We start from the raw sequence: 19,695 nt of genomic DNA, 5'->3' as shown, positions 1-19,695 counted from the left end.
GCCTTGATTAAATAGAAAAATTGATGCACACACTTAAGTGCTCTGCTGAACTGAAGCCAAAAAATAACTTGCTGCTCATCGGATCTTGGCTTCTTTGCTGAGGTTTCTGGCAAATAGTGCCAGGTAGGGTGATGACTTCTGTCTTGGTCGGGTACCTGCAACTTTTCCCCCTCTTCGGAGTACCATACTCATTTCAGATAAGTGTATGAGGATTTCTCATTCATATGAATGATTCTCTCCTGCTTGATATAACCTCTGTAGTTCCTCCACTGAGAAGCAAAAAAAGTTGTTCTCATTATTGTGAGCTTTTACAAATGGTTTGGGGTAATGATTCTGTCAGAAAATCTGTGACAGCTCAGCAGAAACATTTGTGCTTGCTGAAAGAAACAAATAGACTAAATCTAATTAGGAGAAAACAACACTGAGTAGTGATTTTTACAGAGGAAGGCGATTGGACATTGTCAGCAAAATTCATATTTAGATGTAAAATGTAAGGCTAAGAAAAGAAACAACTCTCATGAGGATGCAGTACAAATCCAGAAAGGGAAGAGAATTCAAATGGCTTCATGTATTATATAATGTGCTTAGGGCTTCCGTATGTCTTGGGAAGTTACGGACAGAAAACATGGGCACGTGGGCAGCAAGTCTGACACATGCTGGCTATGTAGGCCATACTGTGTATTCCCAGGATCATTTTCTAACAAATACTGAATCTGCTGGCTCTGCTGCATGAGTGCCGTGACCCCTCTCTGCCTGGGCAGGATGCTCTTGGTGTCCCGCGGTGTACGGTGGCTGCATGTGTGCATGAGCCGTAGCTGTTTTTCTGGGCCTTCCCAGAAAAGGAAGCTCCCTGCAACTCCTGCCAGGCACCACCTTCCTGAGCCTGGAAACCTGCCGTGGGTGAAATCCTGCAGAAAGTGTTAGTGAGGGTCACTGTCTAACAGCCCTGACACTAGAGGTACTTTGTTCTCAGCAGGTAGTTTCAAAATGCTCTTAGGAATAATAGAAACTAGTGATGGAGGTGCTTTTCCTATACATGGAAACTGGGCAGTGCAGTAAGTCTCTAGCCCATGCTAAGCAGATTGAATGAGAAGTTAAACTATTTCTTAACTATTTCTTATCTTTTTTCTTTTTCTTTTTTTTTTTCTTTTCTTTTCTTTTTTTGCTGTGGAATTTAATGCTCTTATTTATTTATATGGTGGAGAGTTACCATAGCATCCAAATGTTCCAACTATGAATGTTTACAACTGTGGTGCATGCATTGTTTTTCAGCCTTTTTTAACATGCAAGTGCGTAAGTGGTGGAAGTGTAGGCTGCTGGATAGTGGATTTGAAAGCAGAGTTTTAAAATGGCCATGTTATAGAAAAATATATTTATTTTCTTGAAGAGTTTACAGCTGAAAATAGGTAAGATAAAAAAGGCAATGAAGAAATATAATTGCAGCCTTTATTTTACATCTGGGGAACAGTAGCTGAGAGAGTGAGTTGTCTGAGGTTGGGGGCAAGTTTAACCACAAACTGGATATGAATCTCTTAAAAAACAGTCTAGTTGCTTGAACACATGATTGTTGTTTCCTCTGTCCTACTGAAAAGGTAAAATGGATGCTTTATGGTTAGAAAATAAGTGTTAAGAAGCATCTCCTGAACTTCACTGTCTCTAACATTGCATATTCGGTTATTAAAACTGAAGGCGTTTTTTCAATTCATTTGCTTGCAACTATGAATGCAATCTTTTTGTGTTTCTCTTCTTCTAGACAAGAAAGTGGATCTGCCAGTGTCAACTTCTGTGGAGTAGTCAGTAGCCTGTCTGATTATTTTCAAGGCCAGGTTGGATGAGGCTCTGAGCAACCTGATCTAGATGGGAATGTCCCTGCTCCTTGCAGGGGGGTTGGACTAGATGACCTTTGAAGGTCCCTTCCAACCCAAACCATTCTATGATTCTATGATTCTATGATTATTTTTAGCTTTTCATCTGTTAGCACAGACCTGAAAAAACAGGGTTGCATTTGGTGTTTCTAAAACCAATATGGTGTTTCCAGTTGTATGATTTTTTTGGACTTTGCTGTCACTGGAGATTGGAGAAATAGCTTTTGACTTCTTTCTTCCATGGTATCCTGCAGTGTTGTCCCATGTGTAACTGTTTTCTTTTTTCTCAATTCTCTCTTCAAATTTTAGATCGTCTCTGCCTTCTAATTTGGAGATAAGACAATTGGAAGATGGGACTGAAGGAGTGTTTGCTGTGACTCAGCTAGTGAAACGTACCCAGTTTGGCCCGTTTGAATCCAAGAGAGTTGCTAAGCTGGAAAAAGAATCAGTTTTTCCCCTGAAGGTAAGGGACGGGACATGAAAAGCAGTAACAAGGAGTCAATTTTACCTATGATTAATTTATGCTGTGGAAAAAAACTGTGTGTAGGGGGGTTTATTTGGGACATCTTTTAGGCATGCCCTATAGCGGATTAGCTAAACAGGCATTCTCTGGGCAAGATACAGAAGAACCAAACTAGAGGCTCATTCTGCATGTTTGAAGTGAACATCCTTATATGAGATAGGGTTAGGATACAGTCAGCAAATCTGCTTATCTTTCACCTTCTGCATGTGGTGATACAAGAGGGACAATGACTACGGCAGTTCATTTAGAATCATAGAATGGTTTGAGTTGGAAGGGACCTTCAAAGGTCATCTAGTCCAAGCCCCCTGCAAGGAGCAGGGACATCCCCGACTAGGTCAGGTTGCTCAGAACCTTGTCCAACCTGGCCTTGAATGTTGGATTCCCCTTCATTCTCCCGTATTCAGTCATTCAAATTTAGTGAGAAACCGGTGGCTATGGCAAGAATTCTTAGGATAGAAGTTCAGTTTGTTCCCATCCTGCCCCTGTCTCAGACTTACTCATCTGAAGGTGTGACTGATACATGAAACATGCCTGATGCAAGCGTTGAGGCTTGCTTTGTCTCTGATATACATTGAATGGAAGCCATTGAAAAGCAGAAAATAAAAATTCTTCTTAACTTTACATTATTTGTTACGTGCATATTTTGCTTGGCAGGTGTTCCAGAAGGATGGGCCCCTGGTATATTTTGACACCTCAAATGAAGATGATTGCAACTGGATGATGATGGTGCGACCAGCCACTGAATATGAGCATCAAAACTTAACTGCCTTCCAGCATGACAATGATATTTACTTCACCACCTCCCGGGACATCCCACCAGGAACTGAGCTGCGAGTGTGGTATGCAGCTTTTTACGCCAAAAAAATGGAAAAGCCGGTGCTGAAGCAGGTCACTAGTATTGCCAATGGTATGTGTGGGGGCCTTTTTTCCTTCCTAAGGGCCCAGTCTTGATAGGGACTGATAGTCCCCTACTGTTGTAATTGACAGTGACAGTGCTGTTTATCAAATAGGCTCTGACCCTGAATTTGTTAGCCTTTAGAGTCAGGCTAACCTCGTGCATGGTTGCCCTACAAGAGAAAAGCATAGAGTCTTCACCATGATAGGTCTGAGTTTAGTTCTTAACTAAAGAACTGGTGGTTGCATCAAAAATTTTTCTGGGTAGAAGAGCAAAGGAGCCAAAGTGTCAGTATAAATCTAAACATACACACAGATATGCTAAAGAAGCCATTCTGTTTCAATTTTAGTGAAAATGTTTTGATTTTGCTCGGAACTGCTACACAGTTCTAAAAAACTACTTTTATCTTATGCACCCTTACATGGGACACACTAGAATAAGATAAGCTCAAGAGTAAACTGCCATTCCACATGATTGCTTGTGCATTGGCAAAGAAAGGCAGCAGATTTTTTAGAATCTGAACTAGAATTGCCAGAAGCCTTTTGTTGCTCTGCCCCTTCGTTTTTTTTCTACTTTTGCATTTCTACAGCTAAAAGGCGTGATCCTTTAGCATTGCAAAGGCATTTTCTTCCTGCTCTTGAGTTGAGATTACTCCCCAACCGGTATTAGTGCAAATTAGTATCATTTGGGGTGACAAGTGGCTTGGGGAGAGGCCATTGCCATCAGCATGCTTTATGGCTGATCTTCATGGTAAGCACAGTCTTAAGTGCTACAGCTGAGTCAATGTGGTTAGCAGGTTTTTGAGTTCTAAAATGTTTCTATTTGGTGTTAACTGAGAAGTTTCAGCTTTTTACTCTTTAGTTTAACATGTTAATGTATTTTTGTATGCATATGGATATTTAAAAATATGGTTTAGGTATGTCCTGCTTTCTCTGTTCAGCGCTTTCACTCTACATTCCAGAATATGAAAGGCACAATGTATGGTATTTAGGCATAAGGATGTCCTGGTTAGGATTTTATGTGAGAATGTTTTTTTGCAGGACTGCTATAGGGCAAAACTTTCTGACTATGGTTACTGCCCTCAGCACAAAGCAAGAGAATCAAAGGGTCTGGAAAGTAAAGAAAAGGAACTGTTTTTTCTCTTCACAGATATCTGCTTAGTAGTGATGGAATCTGATAAAGAGGGGAATAAAAGCTCTTCGAAACCTTCATCTGCTGTCTTCCCCCATAAAAAAACGAAGAAATCCAGCATACCAGCAGCTGGTCCAGCAGGTATGCAAAATTATGGTGTTTTTAAGGGAGATAGAGGACAGATAAAAATCTAAAGAGCTGTTAGTGTTAGGTGCAGATATTATAGTTATGTAACTTTCAGCAAATATTAATTTAGAGAGGGTTTCAAAGTCTGGCTTTTTATTTTCATGAGCATGGTGCTTAAAATACATCTGCAGGTTAAAAAGTAACAGAGGGGACAATAAACCTTTAGGTAGACTATTTTCATGGAAACCACAACTGCTTCTGACTTTGGAGGTGGTTAGTGTTGGGGTGAGGGCAATTCCAAAGAACATCTTCAAACTCTCTGTGCAAAGAGTAATAGTTCAAATGATCCGGTTCTAGAAGAAAACATCAGACTGTGAATGAATGTAAGAACAGTGTTGTTTGGGAATGACAGGAACACTGGCCATCCCCAAATTACAGTAATACCAGAAGCCTGTTAGAGTTCAAACTGTGCTAGGTTATAGGAACTCAAATTTAGATAAACTTAGAAGCAATACAGATACTCTTGGCAAAGAACATATGGCTCCGGAAATAACTAGTGATGTCATAGGAACTTGGTCCCTGAGGTCGATAAGTGGAACAATGAAATTTAGAACCCAGTTAACACAAATTGCCATGTCTAAAGGTAAACTCAGAGTACTTAGTATGGAGATCAGGATCAAAAGAAAACCATTCTGAGTCTCTTCTTTGGAAAGGTTACTTTGCTAAATTTTGTTTACTAGTACTAAAATAACCAGGAGACGAGGAGGAGAGTTGTTGCAGATGTGTACAGAGCAATTAATCAGAAGATCCATTCATTTAACTTGGATACTGTGACAGCTAAAATGTGAAGTTGAGTGGGGAGTTGTCTTTCAGTTTGGCATCATTGATTTTTCTGGGGTGGTGGGGAGGACAGGGTGAGAACTATGAAGAACTTGGACAGCCCCTCCTACGTCCTTCGTCCTACTGAAAGTCCAACTTCAATAGAAACAAAATGCTGCCTATTATACTTTGGGAACCCTAAAGTGTTCCCACTGATGTAGTGTTTTGGTGTCTCCAAAACAAAATATGCCTCGATTCTGACTGTTTGCCTCAAGTCGTGCAAAGCAGTTGCCAACTGACAGAGCTGTGCTTCCAAGTAAACTGGGTTGCCCTGCAGCCGCCCTGGTAGCCTGAAGAAGTGGGAACCTGAACAGGACCTGACTCTTCCTAGCAAACCAGTACACAACTAGGGTTTCTAGGTTTACTGCTTGAGGCAGCTAAGGAGTAAGGGAAGTGCGGAGTCAGGGACAATTTTCCAAGCCAAACTTCAGTTTTGCAGATAGTGCTTTTTCAGTTTTACTAGCCTGCAACTTCATGAGACAGATACAGTAGCTTACGTGTTGGTTACCAATATGACTTTTTTTTTTTTTTAAGTTATGCAGAGTCTTGGGGTTTGCATTTGCTGGTTTTGGCCTCTCGAACAGAGCTCTTAAGATAAATTCTTTATATAAGCCTGTGAAGAAGAAATTTCTGTTGCTGAATTGTCTAGCCAATTTTTATTTATTTATTACAGCATGGATGAGATCACACCTCTGCAGTGCAGAACAGTGAACGTAACTTGTAGCAGGGAACAACCTCTGCTTCAGAGAATATTTTATTTTTGTTTAAGAGCCAACAGTGAAAAGGAGGAAGTAAGTTTATCATCCTATTACCGATGGAGTTCTCAGGCAGAGAGAGATTAGCTGACTTTCTAACGATCATACAGGAAATCTGTGGCAGAAACTGAGGCACAGTTTGAATCTCCTGCACTGCCATTCACGTAACCTAATTTCAGTGTCATCCTCCTTCTCTTGTAAATTGTGGAATATTCAGCTTGTGTGTACCAGAAAATTGTCTGAGCCAGTCCAGATTTATCAAATCCTCAATGACTCCCCAGTCAACTTCACACTTTAGCTGTGACAGTATCCAAATTCAGACATGTCATCCGAGGACATAAAGACAATGGACTGTGAAGAGAGTAATTGGTTTTCCTGTTTTTTTTGGGGTTGTTTTTTTTTTTTTTGCCTTCATTCCAGTTCCATTTCCCCCCTAATGTCTTCTTTATTTTGTTTATCTGGCATAAGCTGATATATTAATTAAAACATTAATATGGTGGTTTCATAGAACATCTAATTAATGAAACCACTCAAAAGCAGGTTTTCATTGTCCTCATCCTTCCTTCCATTAATCCAAGTGTTCTTACTCTGCACAGAGGGCAAGGAGGCTTCTCCTGCTTCTGTCCTCAGCTAACCCAGAAGAGTGGTAACTGGTAACTCTGGTTTTAAAGGTGCTAAAAATTGCTTTATTTTGTGCCTTTGGTAATTACAGTTCTTTAGAAAGTGATAAAGGGACCCTAAAGACTTTACAAGAGCGCTCATATTCTCTCCTGGCATCATTTCTGTTCTGTTCTGACTTCTCATCTGTTCTGATGTTTCAATTGTTCGTGTTTGGAAAATCCTGAAGTGGTCCCAGCTGCCCCTGTGGGCCTCTTACTGCTTAAATTGTAACTTGTGATACCCAAGGAGTTATTGCAAGATAAACAAAGCTACAGGGATTTACCACCTTTCCTGTGTTCAAAGCTGTTCAGTATTTCTTCTTGTTGTGATTTAGTGAATGCTCCAGAAGGCAGTGGAGCTGTAGAAGCAGAGTCCAGCCAGTGGACATGTAAAGTATGTTCATCTGCTTTCCAGGGGCCTCAACTGCTGGCAGGTAAGAAGTGCTAGAAATTCATGAGAAAGCACTGAGAAACATCAGGGGAATTCTGCTCTTCCAGAGCAGGACACTGTGAAAACTATGCCTCATCTGTGATGCAGTAAGATAAAGGTTTTAAATTTTGTGTTCCTTTAAGGAAAAGGGTAGTGGGGAAAGTAAAACAGTGGTATTTTCGATCAGTGGTCAATCTCTGGGCAAACAACTGTGCTGTTGAATCTAGAAGAAATGAAACTGTTGTCTAGAAGATGACGTGTAAATGCTGGGAATATCAAGGATAGGGAACTGCATGAGCAGTGTGTAAGGTCTGTGATGCCAGCTTATACTTAGTGATTGATACTGTCTGTCTGGTATTTATCACACAGATTTAGTAAAAGTAATTACATGATTTTTTTCTGCATTTCATTTGCAGCTATTTTATGCAGTTTTCAAAAGAACTTAGTGTATTTAAGAGCTCTGACTGTTTGATGAATCATTTTTGAAAAGGGGACTTAGGCTGTTAAATAACTTGGACGTTTGGAAAAATTTACCCGTTATCAGGGGGCACAGCCTTTTTCCAGTGATATCTAACTAATCTATTAAAAAATTAATTCCCTGTGAGTAGTTATTTGAGTGTTTATTAGGCTGTATGCTTTTATTTAGGAAGGTATTGTGACTGCTTTTGAAATAATTTTAAGTGAGTCTCTGCTAAGTGAGGTTGACTCGATAGATAGGCTTCAGCTGGACGTATCCCTTTGAGAATTTTGTGACAGTTTCTTTCTGCCTTACTCTCTTGTTCTTTCCCATCTACCCAGAGCACTTGCTGAGTCACGTGGAACAAGGTAAAGGTGCCCCCCAAAGCAGCCAAAATGAGTCTGTTGCAGAGAAAGCAGCAGAGGCCCCTGCTGTGGATCAGCCAGTGATCTGTGATGCAGCCAGTGCCAGTACAGACTCACGGAGGAAGGCCAGGCGGGGAAGAAAGCCCAAAACAGCAAAAGCAGAAACACCTCTTGTTGTTGAAGAGAAAGATCCTGCAGGTAAAACAAAACTTAAGAAAATGCTAAGCACATATGCCCTCATATGTCTGTATTGATGCCTTTTCAGAAAGGCCTAAAAAGTACAACAGAAACAAGGTGGAGGTGTTTGGTTAGATCACTAACGCAGATGATTCACAGATTCTTTTTTTTTAATTATCTCTGAGGTCTTTGCCTATGTTAAATGTTGCAGCACCTACACTTAGATTACCAGTGTTCTCCTGTGATGGTTTTAGTAACAGAGAGGCCCAGAGAAACACAGGATAGTGGTTATGAGAGACTTGCCTAGCTTTCTGCAAGAGGGAACAGGAGAGAAAGCATCTTTCCTCTCAAGAGAAGATACCTTCTCTCTCTACCTTAAGGTTTATTCTTGAAAGGGACTTTTTTCAGGGCCTTACCTTCCTTTAAGGGAAGTTCTAGTAGGAAATTTCATGATACATAGTCAACTGACCCCTTAGTAATAGGTTGGGAAGGTAAAACATTATGCCTCCGTAAGAGATGCTGTGGATAGATGTTACATGTCATTCAGTAGCCATTTCTCTATCTTGCAAGTGCTACCAACTCATTAGCAATCCATTATTTGTCGTGGACAAATAATATGTTCAGTGCCACATCTCATTACAAAAGCAAATTCCTGCATTTGAGGTTTTATTTCTATCTGTCCACGTTAACACTGTATTTTTATGACATGTTTGCAGTGGAACGTGTGGCTGATGTCATAACTGAGGTCCCACCGGAAGAGGTAGCCTTGCCTTCAGCTGCAGAAGAGAGGATTATGGAACTGGTTTTAGGAAAGATGCCTAGCACCACAAATAGCATCAGTTCAGTGACAAAGTAAGTGTTCTGGGATGCTGAATTTCCTCTTAGGCTTAATTAAGATTATGCAGCATTTAACAGCTCTGCTTACCTTCTGGGCCCACAGATGCTCTTTTTTATTAGTGTAAAATTGTGTGGTGATGCTGCTGCTGCGAGAGCTGACTCTGAGTGCCATAAAGATGGCTTGTGCACTGGAGGATGGTGCACAGATGGTGAGATATTGGTGGTAGAATTTTGAAGCATAAACCATGAGGATTTCACTTTCTTTCATGTTACTGCTTTTATTCAGTGTGATTCCAAAAGCCTCTTGCAGCTGCAAGTTGAAATATTACTCCCGTTGAATGCTGGTGATAAAACGGGCAAAGAGATTTTTGCTCAAAAAAATTATGCTAACCATTATTCAGTCTTGCTTGTCATCTTAACTCATGAATGACTTCCTGTTGATTTGTGTGTGTGATACTTCAGATTTAGAGCAGTGGAAGGGGAAAATTTCAGTATAACAGAACCTCAGGGAGACTCTTAAATATCACTTGATTGATTTAAATTCTTTTATGTCTTTTTGTCTCGGTAGAATTGGCTTTTTGAATTACTTTTTTGTATAATAAAGCACTTGATGTTTCAAAATTAGCTAGTAATGCTAAATATTGAAGTCCTTAGCAGACACAGAGCCATCAAAAACGCAGTTGAGTGGGTGGTTGTGCTGGGAAGTAGAACAGTACTGCTTCTTGGCACCCTGCTGCCCTCTTATTACAGACGCCTTTTGCATGAGAACTGCGAAGCTTTCTAAGCTGGAATAGTGCTAATGTTTTCAGAGGATAAGCAGAACAGATCCTTTATGTTCCTCTGAGGGGCCTGCAAAGAGAATCTGTGAGGCTGGTGGCTGCTGCTTTTTTCCTCGTTTGTGCTGGGTGAAGATAATTTGGAGTGAGCCGCGCTCTGACATCTACTACTTCCAGGGGGTGGCCAGAAGGGCACCTTGGCAATGAGGAAGCTCCAGGCCCCTCTCTCCTCCTGCCAGAAGCTGAGCGTAACACTCCTCTAGCTTTTGCCAGCTGGTGGGACTCTTTCTTGTAACGTGTGGGATACCTTTCAGTCCCTACCTTTCTTTCTCTAATCCAGTAGGTTTGCCCATCACCAAAACACCATGTCCCTCAAAAGAAGTTTAATTCTCTCCAGTAGACATGGTATACGGCGGAAGCTGATAAAACAACTTGGGGAGCACAAGCGAGTCTATCAATGCAGTATCTGCAGTAAGATATTCCAGAACAGCAGCAACCTCAGCAGGCACATCCGTTCTCATGGTGGGTTTGATTTTGCCTCGCTTGCATATTGATTTTGTCTCTCAGTGGTTCCACCTTCAAGTAAAAGAGCTAGCCTATTCTTAGATATTGAGATACATAATTTTAATACAGCTCTTTTTTCTTTTTTTCTCTTTTTTTCTTTTTAACTCTTTCTAGGGAACTCTTAGTTTTGCAGACTAAAGCACGAGAAGATAACAGTTGAAATTACAGTACTTAAAATTTGAATTTAGGTACATATTTTAAATGAGGGCGAGAATGTGATGTTTTTTTCAAAACTGTTCCTCTGTTTAAATATATACATGCATATTGTCCCCAGCCTTCAATAGGCACATGGGTAACATTGCTGCGTAAATGTCAGCTGAGTGCTTTTTCGCTTCTGATATGCAGTTGCAGGGGCAGACCTACTTCTAAGGATTCAGTGAAAAATAATCACTGAAAAAGGGTGGGGGAACTGAACAAAATTGTTGTCAAAATTGTTGAAAAAGGTTAAAATCCACTCTTTGGATCTCCTGTATTACTAAAGCTTCTCGTCACTAGCCTATTTGTTCGCGGTTGCTTGTGCTTTGATTTCCTTGCCTGGAGTTAATTACTATCAGTGGCTGATTTCTTTCTTTTTATTTTATCTTGATTGATCTCCTCAGGTGACAAACTATTTAAATGTGAGGAATGTGCAAAGCTGTTTAGCCGTAAAGAGAGCTTGAAGCAGCATGTTTCCTACAAGCACAGCAGGAACGAAGTGAGTGGAAATGGCTACCCGGCTCTTTCTGAGGTTAGGTGAAAATGCACAGTGAGCTTCCAGGTGCCAGCTGGAGAGCTTGGGTCAATTGTGTGAGTGTATGTGTCCATGTCAGTAAGTGAGACAAGACTGGTAGGGAGAGGTAGCATCTTCTGTTAGAAGAGATAACAAATTTGGAAAGTGTGGACATGCTTTTGAGCATACAAGTCCCTTTTTGTGTCTGAATTTCCTACAGAGAGTTGTTTTCAGGCATCAGTTACAACAGGACAAGCTGGAGTTAGCTGGACCTGCATGATGTAGTGGTGAGATCTGACTTCAGTTTATGGTACTAAATAGGATTGTTCTGGTCTTGTTTGCTTGTCCTGCCTCATCTATCCCCGCTGTAGAATCATTTAATGTGTGAACTCTCTGGATAAAGGCTGTGTCATTAAGGGCTGTGCGCACATCTGTAACCGTGCAGTGCTTATAGTGGCAGCACCATGCCTGGTGGTGAGGGCCTTTTGGTGCTGCTGCCATATAAATGTGAAACATGCCTGTGGTGGGGGCCTTATCCGTGCATATTTCCATTACTGCTTGGCATCAAGGTCCTGAGCTCTCAGATTGCATCTGTTCTGGAGCTGGGGGATGAATCACATTACGTCTTACTTACATCTCAAAAATTCCGTCTCCGTGTTGGACGAGGGGTTATTAGAAAGACTGATACATGCACACAGGTGGATAGTCTTTTTTTTTTTTTTTTTTTTTTTTTTAAATAAAGCTCAGATGTAGGAACATGGATGGCAGGATGATACAGCTTCAGAATTTTGCATCAGTATGTATTTAAGTGTCCTGTTGTAGGAAGAAAAATTGGAAAAGAGAACAGAAAAAGTAGTTGAGCTTTAGAATTTCTCTGTCAGGTATGACTTGTCTTTTTCGCGTCTTAAAAAATTCCTGTTTGCAATCCTCAGGTTGACAGTGAGTACAGATACAAGTGTGCCACATGTGAAAAGGCCTTTCGGATAGAGAGTGCATTGGAATTCCATAACTGCAGGACAGGTGAGAATGGCTAACCGTTCTGCTTCCTGTCATCTCTACTCCATTTTGTAGGGATGTCCACGAACCTATCTGAGCATAGTAATTACAAAGGGAGAGTAGCAATTTAGATTTTTGTCATCATCACATCAAGCAATCTCTCCTGCTTCCCTCAAAAAAACTTTTTGTGATAAGAAAAGTATAACCAGTAATCTGTAGAGCAAGACATGCCATTATGTATTGCCTTTTTTTAGTATCTCCTGCTCACCCGTCTAATATCCTCTCTGGTGTTTCATTTGTGTGTTCACAGGTACCCTGTCACCATCTCTGTTTCATTTTCTTTCCTGAAGCTAAGTTTCACCTCGTTTCTCTGAAACAGAGGAACTGGAAAGGGGGCCAGTACTGTTGATAGCTTTCTGTTATTACAGTTTTCTTCTGCTTTCTCATGCTTTCTTTATACTTTAAGTAGTCTCTGTAGTTGTTTTTTTCTTAGTATCACTGGAACCTGTTCTTTTCGCCTATAGCCATCCCTTGTGGTTACTCATATTATTTATGCTGAGTGATTTTATGCTAGAAAATGACATCCTGATTACTTTTATGGATCCATGATAACTGCCAGTCCAGAATCACCTGGGTAATTGCCCCTTACAGCACCATTCAAAGTAGATTTTCTCATTTCCTGTCAGAGGATACAGGTTGTATAAAAACTCAGCATTACAAATAATGGAAAGTAATGCAAAGTAACCTCAGTATTCTGTTTATTCAGGGGCAGGAGCTAATTTTCTCTCCGAGCTGACCAAAACAAGTAGCAGTTTTTGCTCTGTTCCTCAACGTGTCAAGCTGTTACTTCTTTGTGATTACTGCAGCACTGGCAGATTCTATCTACGGGACCATGCTTTCATATCCCAAGACAAGTCTCAACTACTGAATAGAAAACAACTTTCCCATAGGCCTATTGTCATGTAATGGTATATTTTTGAGATTTATACTTTCTTCTGGAGTGTTCTATACTGGCTGGTGTTTGGAACCAGTGCTGGCAGAAATATTCTGGTGCTTAGACACAGCTGTTCATGTCATGCTGGGCTGCTGTATCTGTAGTGATCTTACCAACATTAAAAACTGAAATCAACTATAACAGAATCCACTGCAAACATAATTTTAATGGATGCTAGACCACAATGGAAATAGCCCATGTGAGGAAGTTACCATACTAGATTCCATGTTCAGGTTAACATAATTTTTTTAATTGCCTTTGGAAAAGTATCCTCCAGTGCATTCCAGTGATATTTCACCTCATAGGCAGCAAAAATAAACTCAATAGGTTGGTTGATGTTTGCTATCTTTTTAATGGGAAGACCAATTTTAAGTTAAAAGAAAAACACATCCTTTTGCATTTCCCTCCTCAGACCATATTATGATGGATTATATGTTAAAACTCAGGTCTAACAAAATAAATGCCTATCTCAAAAATATACAAAACCTGTTTTCATCTGTAAAGAGCTGCATGGTTTCTCTTGCTTACAGATGACAAGACATTCCAGTGTGAGATGTGTTTCAGATTCTTTTCTACAAACAGTAATCTTTCAAAACACAAGAAAAAGCATGGAGATAAGAAGTTTGCCTGTGAAATCTGCAATAAGATGTTCTACCGGAAGGATGTCATGCTAGACCATCAAAGACGGCACTTGGAAGGTAAGTATACTGCAGATGAACCTAATTCTTGCTACTGAAGCAGCAGTAGAGGTGGGAAGGTTAAGGAAATGATTGCGCATTAGATTCTTCTGGATAGTAGCTGTTGTTTTTTTTGTCAGTTACCTGATCTGGAGTAGTAGGTTTCAGCAAAATGTGACATTTATTAAAAATAACAGTAACAGATCCTGGAGGGGATTTGTCTAATTCTATGAAAAACTTTCTAGGAAGTGCACCTACTTTTTTTCAGCCTCATGTGATTAGATCCAGTGCTACTAACAGTCATGTGAAAGTTGCTTGGCCTATTATGCAGTAGTTTAGACTAGCTGGTTTTAATTATATCTTTTTCTTTCACTGGATTCTGTTCTTTCTTTTTTAAAAAAAAAAAGTGTGGTAACTTGGACATTTGAAGGCAGAGAATTAACTTGCAACATACCGCTGAAAGAGACTACTGTATACATACAGTATAAATGGAATGCTGTGTGATGTTATCTTTCGGAATCTTGAGAATAATATGAAGATGAGATTATAAGAGATTACTGTTCAAAATCTCAGACATCTAAGGATGTTATAGGTACTCAAAGACTCTGGAAAAACATGGGTGATGGTAGATTGCCAAAATATGTATTCAAATACCTCTAGAGAGCTAGATACTGAGACCAAAGGTGTTTTTAAAAAAGCAGCCAGATTATCTAATTTCGTGCTTCGGGCATAGCTGACCATCACTGGCCGCTCTTGTGATTCAGACCTTTGTGTCATCAGCCAGAGGACAGCTGGAGGACAAGGAGATGCAAGGCGTCTCATGCTTATCTATCACAGAACAGCAGCAGACCTCTTCCCTCCTGAAAGCAGCAGAGAAAGAGGTCTGAAATCCTCCTTGAGCATTAGAGGTGATTCTGGATGGTTCCCTCTCTCCTTAGTGACAGATTTCTGGGCCAGATACCTGATTGAAGTGCCAAGGCCTACTAGATCTGCCTGTTTCCTAGTGTTGGCAATAACTGTCTGTTTTCAGACACTTTACAATTGGTGTAATAACCAGTTGGACACAACACATCGCATTGGAAGGCTGCTTTTCTATTCTTAAGACACCATTTTAATTTAGAAATTATCCTTTTGCTAGCAGTTTAATTCTGTACTGAGGCTCTTCCCAGTGTTTCGCTCTTCTTTAACTATTCACCTGAAAGGGCATGCAGATGGGAGTGGAAAACCATGGTTTATATTTTTTGTTTTGTTTTTTTGATGGGGACTGTTCTGTTAAGGGGTGAGGCGTGTGAAAAGAGAAGACTTTGAGCACAGCACGGAAAACATGGTTCGCTACAAGAAGGAGCCTTCGGGATGCCCTGTGTGCGGGAAGGTAGGCGTCTTGTGCCGTGTGAAGTTCTGCATTGTAGCCCCAAGGATACTCCAGGGGTACTGTGCTCCTCAACCCAGACCGTGCAAATGCATTACTGTGGCATAACAAGTTAGCACCCATGTATTAAACCACAGTAGCAGCCTACTGAATAGGCACGCAGTCTGCCAAAAGATTGAGGTAAATGATTTACGCAGAGGTACGTGCCAAGTCGGATTACCTCGCAACTTGGACAGGCACATGGTCAGTTACCAGCGAGCCCTGTCACCCAGCCAAGCTGTTACTCTTTAAACTGCATTAGCTCCATTATGTATGCAACCCTGGATCCATTAGCTCCATTATGTTATCCAAGCCTGCTGTGGTCAAGGATGGTGGGAGCTGTTAAGGCAAAGATAAGAACAAAAGTGAAGTTCAGCCTAGACGTTCGGCACTGTTGCGTTTGGGTGTTTAACGCTCATGATCTGAAGTTGCTGTTATCACGGGTATGAAGATTGTGGGTCTAACTAGTGATTTTATAAATATTAATGATTCATAGAGCAAGATACACTCAAGCAACTCTTAAGTTGGTGTGTAAACTTTTTTTTGATGGTTTGAATATGTTACATATCAATGAAGGTAAATTTTGTAGATGTGTCTTTTTATAGATAGATGCAACATTCTTGATTCAAAAGATTTAAATATTTCTAAATCTACCCTACATAATTCTGCTGCAGCTTTTTTGGAAGTCCACCTCTTATGAATGGCCAATTTCAGTCAGTTCCTTGGAACTGTATACATGTATTTTGCTGTGCCTGCAGTTTCTGAGGTAGTCTGTTGGCTGCGTAACAGGAGCTCTTACATGTTCCTGGCCAGAATGAATAAAATAGGACAGTAAATATGTTCTGTACTATCATTGGATAACTTGCAAAGAATTGTAGCCCTGATGAACGTAATTCAAAAACCTTTCCTTCCTTTTTCTTTTCTTTTAGGTATTTTCATGTAGGAGCAATATGAACAAACACCTTTTAACACATGGAGACAAGAAATACACTTGTGAAATCTGTGGACGTAAATTTTTCAGAGTGGATGTGTTGAGAGATCATATTCATGTCCATTTCAAGGTATTGTGTTGAGAATTTATTAGAAAAGGCATGTTACTTAGCAGACGTCATTAAACATATCAATAACTATATTGAGACTGTTATGGCCATGTGTTCATACTGGCAACGTAACAGTGATTATGTACCCTGTGCAGTGATGTTTCTACAGCAGCCTAACATGGGTTGTGCTCTGATTTACTCTTGGCATTGTGTTTCCACATCTGGATGGCTACAGAGTATGGGGACTATCATATTTAAAGTTATTTCAGCTACCACTGAAGAACACTGCTCTGAACATTATGGAAAAAACACCTGTGACCTTGGGTGAATCACAGAGGTTGCTCAGTTTAAAGCAGGGAGAATAACTTAACAGGCAGGCCACAAACAGATGTATTGTTCCAGCTGTAGTTTGGTTGGGCTGAGGGGTTACTGTCATCCCCTCTCTGTATGAAAAAAAAAAAAGAGAAAACTAATTGTTCCTGCCCATTCCATGCCAATGATTGTGATTCTCTTGTATGTGCCAGCATAACTGCCTGTGTGTTGAGTTTCTCACCTGCTTTTGTCAAAATGTTCCAAATCACAAAACTAACCCTATTAATTCGTACTTAATTAGTCACAGATTATTTTGACATAACTAAGCTAACACTGAGTTGTAAAGAATTGTATCACTCACTGGTGCTCATAAAGATGGATGTAATACTACCAGTTGAGTCTCTGTTTTTGTTAAAGTTCCTTTTATACAGAAAAAAAAAAAAAAAGGAGTTTTATCTGTTTGTATAAACAGTTGTTCCTCGTTCAGTCACAGACAGAGGAACTTTGCTTATCTGACTTGAATGAAGCAGGAGGATATTTTAAATAAATAATGTTACAGCAATTGTTAACGCAAGGCAGTCTGCATGGCAACAAAAGCTGAGTAGGTGCGACCTTTTGAAATCTACGTTTAATTTATTAAAACAGCATATTCTTTCCCACCCTACACAGGACATAGCACTAATGGATGATCACCAGAGGGAAGAGTTCATTGGTAAAATTGGAATCTCGTCAGAGGAAAACGATGACAACTCTGATGAAAGTGCAGATTCTGAGCCTCACAAGTATAGCTGCAAAAGGTGCCAGGTAGCTTTAAATACTTTCAAGTTAATTTGTTTGGGGATAGGGAGAGGGAGTGGAGATGTCTATAAATTGTTCTGAATTTTAAATAACATTAAGGGTTCACAAAGAGCAAGCCAGTTCACAGGTCTGCTCTCTTCTGCAGTGCTTGTTACCTCTAATCTATGAAGTGATGTTGTTCCGTAAGACTTCAGGTGGTGGTCTGTAAGGTGAATGCTAAACTCTTAAAAAGAGAAATACACGTACGTACGCTTACCTGTGTGGAGGAAACAAGCAAGCAGAACTGGAGAAGAAACAATAAAGGAACATTCAACAACTTATACTACCTTTTCATTATGTGCAAATTAAAATAGTTTTAGATTCTCTGAATTATACAGCCCACAAATGTATTAATTTTGATGAGATCAGATGGTGCTCTGGTGGATGTCCAGTTTGGAGGATTAAGACTGCTGCTTCTGTCCAGTGTGACTGCTTATTTTTGGCCTACTCTGTTACTGACAGGGTGACATTAGAAGTGTTGCTGGAACATACTTTACTCAGTTGTCAACTAAGAGAGGAAGGCTTTTTAAACCTCTTATTGAATGGCTTTTGCCATTTTGTGAAGAAGAATGGGGTCCTCAAGGCCTATTTGGATTCTGTGCCCTTACTGGGCGAGCATGCTGTGCTGGGGCAGGTGGGATGCAAAAGCAATCAGTGAGAATGGCAAAATAATCTGGCCAAACTGACACAGAGACAGGGGCATTTTCGTAGTTAAGCCACTGAGCTGGCCCCTAAAAGTCAGAGCTTATTTCACAGTCTTCACTTAATATGGTGAAAGTGCTTAGCTTGTCTTCAGGCTTCATTTTAAAGACATGGAGATAATAATACTTCAGATTTCTGTCCGTATCTGCAAATCGATTTTAAGTGCAAACTCATTTTAAACTTACGTCAGTAAGCATAAGAAGATGTGGTATCACGGCAGTTACGTGCTTGCTTTCAATGTGGTAATTTTAACGCCTTACACTTAATGGGTACATAAACTATATAAAATTACATGCTTCCAAATGAGGACAATCATGCCATTCAAATTAGAAAGCTCTTTTTGGAAGCTGGGTTTTTTAGTGCTTTTGCAGGTGGTTGTGAAGTAAATGGTTGTGTAAGGCAACAGCTGTGGAAAATCAGTGTTACCTGTGATGAGATGGAGAGGTAGTTTTTAGCTGAAAATATATGTTCATGCATTCCTAAGGGAGACCAACATATAAATGAGTCTTAGTGAAATATCTCTTCTGAGCTCTTAAGAATCTCTCTCTCTGTTCTTTTTCTCATCCCAAAGTACACCTTCACCAAGCTGTGCAGTGCTGTCGGAAATACCCTGACTAGTTCCAAAATTGGAGCATGTCATGGCACTTTGCCCTGATATGTCAGAGCGTATGCAGGGTTACTTAGCCTGGGGAGCTAAGTAGTGGTGCTCCTGTCTGTCACAGTTGTAGCACTTCAGGAGCTGAGCTAGAATCACTGCTCTGCAGTGCCTAGAAATACCAACTCTTCCGGAGCTAGTGGCAAAGCTTACTATGCAGAATAGAGCTTACTGTGCCCCTGGAGCCCAAAAGACTCCATCTGTGGTGTATTTGCTTTGACAGCCAGTGGAGGTTAGATGTGGCTCTCTTCAAGGCTGTTCCTCAGTGCACAAGTAATTGGAGGTCCTCTACTTGTGCAGTATTAAGAAGCAGAGATACCATCTCCAGCTAGTTTTCCAAATGAGTTAGCTGATGTCCCGTAGCAATGTGCTTGTAATGGCCAAAAAGGTGCAGGCCTAAACCTAGCTTTCACAGATTTTTCATCGAGTGATACACCGGCTATGTCTACTAGCTCTGACCCTAGATCCTGGTAATGTGTTACTAGATCATTGCTGTTCCTGAGGACTTTTTTCCCCTTTCATTCACTATTGGTTCGTTCCACAGTTGACTTTCGGCAGAGGGAGGGAGTACCTGAAACACATAATGGACGTGCACAAGGAGAAAGGCTACGGCTGTAGCATTTGTAATCGACGTTTTGCCTTGAAGGCGACTTACCACGCACACATGGTCATTCATCGGGAGAACCTGCCTGATCCTAATGTGCAGAAGTAAGATGATGTGCTGGACTGATAAGCGAAGCTATTTTTTTTGAAGTTACAGTGGTTCTGCTACCTGATACTTTTAGGGAATTGAGCTGTTCTAAAATACCTGAAACGGTATAATGAGTGTTAAAATATTTATTAAAAGCTTGAAATATACATCACTAATGATTCATTTCACACAGGTGATTAGTCAATAGCCTCACAGTTTGGGCTTTGTAAAGTAT

The 19,695-nt window shown here is 40.4% G+C and overlaps 1 protein-coding gene across 8 annotated transcripts in view; it reads left to right on the top strand.

The window, feature by feature from the left end:
* PRDM15 (PR/SET domain 15) overlaps positions 1-19,695 on the top strand; it is a 37,880-nt gene that overhangs the window by 8,775 nt on the left and 9,410 nt on the right. For 4 of the 8 annotated variants that reach the window (XM_086765671.1, XM_086765698.1, XM_086765662.1 and 1 more), the window contains exons 4-17: positions 2,175-2,328; positions 3,043-3,295; positions 4,433-4,555; positions 7,169-7,267; positions 8,062-8,283; positions 8,979-9,114; positions 10,216-10,397; positions 11,039-11,133; positions 12,081-12,168; positions 13,669-13,836; positions 15,093-15,187; positions 16,153-16,284; positions 17,245-17,379; positions 19,314-19,477. In XM_086765671.1, coding sequence (XP_086621797.1) covers positions 2,175-2,328; positions 3,043-3,295; positions 4,433-4,555; positions 7,169-7,267; positions 8,062-8,283; positions 8,979-9,114; positions 10,216-10,397; positions 11,039-11,133; positions 12,081-12,168; positions 13,669-13,836; positions 15,093-15,187; positions 16,153-16,284; positions 17,245-17,379; positions 19,314-19,477 — 2,046 coding nt within the window. Of the gene's footprint in view, positions 1-2,174; positions 2,329-3,042; positions 3,296-4,432; positions 4,556-7,168; positions 7,268-8,061; positions 8,284-8,978; positions 9,115-10,215; positions 10,398-11,038; positions 11,134-12,080; positions 12,169-13,668; positions 13,837-15,092; positions 15,188-16,152; positions 16,285-17,244; positions 17,380-19,313; positions 19,478-19,695 lie in introns of those variants that run through there. The other 4 variants (XM_086765703.1, XM_086765688.1, XM_086765717.1 and 1 more) reach the window with 4 other exon arrangements.

Source organism: Chlamydotis macqueenii, chromosome 1 (assembly GCF_036417535.1).
Source record: "Chlamydotis macqueenii isolate bChlMac1 chromosome 1, bChlMac1.mat, whole genome shotgun sequence".
NCBI lineage: Eukaryota > Metazoa > Chordata > Aves > Otidiformes > Otididae > Chlamydotis > Chlamydotis macqueenii.
The sequence above is the reverse complement of the archived record's forward strand: the minus strand, read 5'-3'. Positions and strand labels throughout refer to the sequence as shown.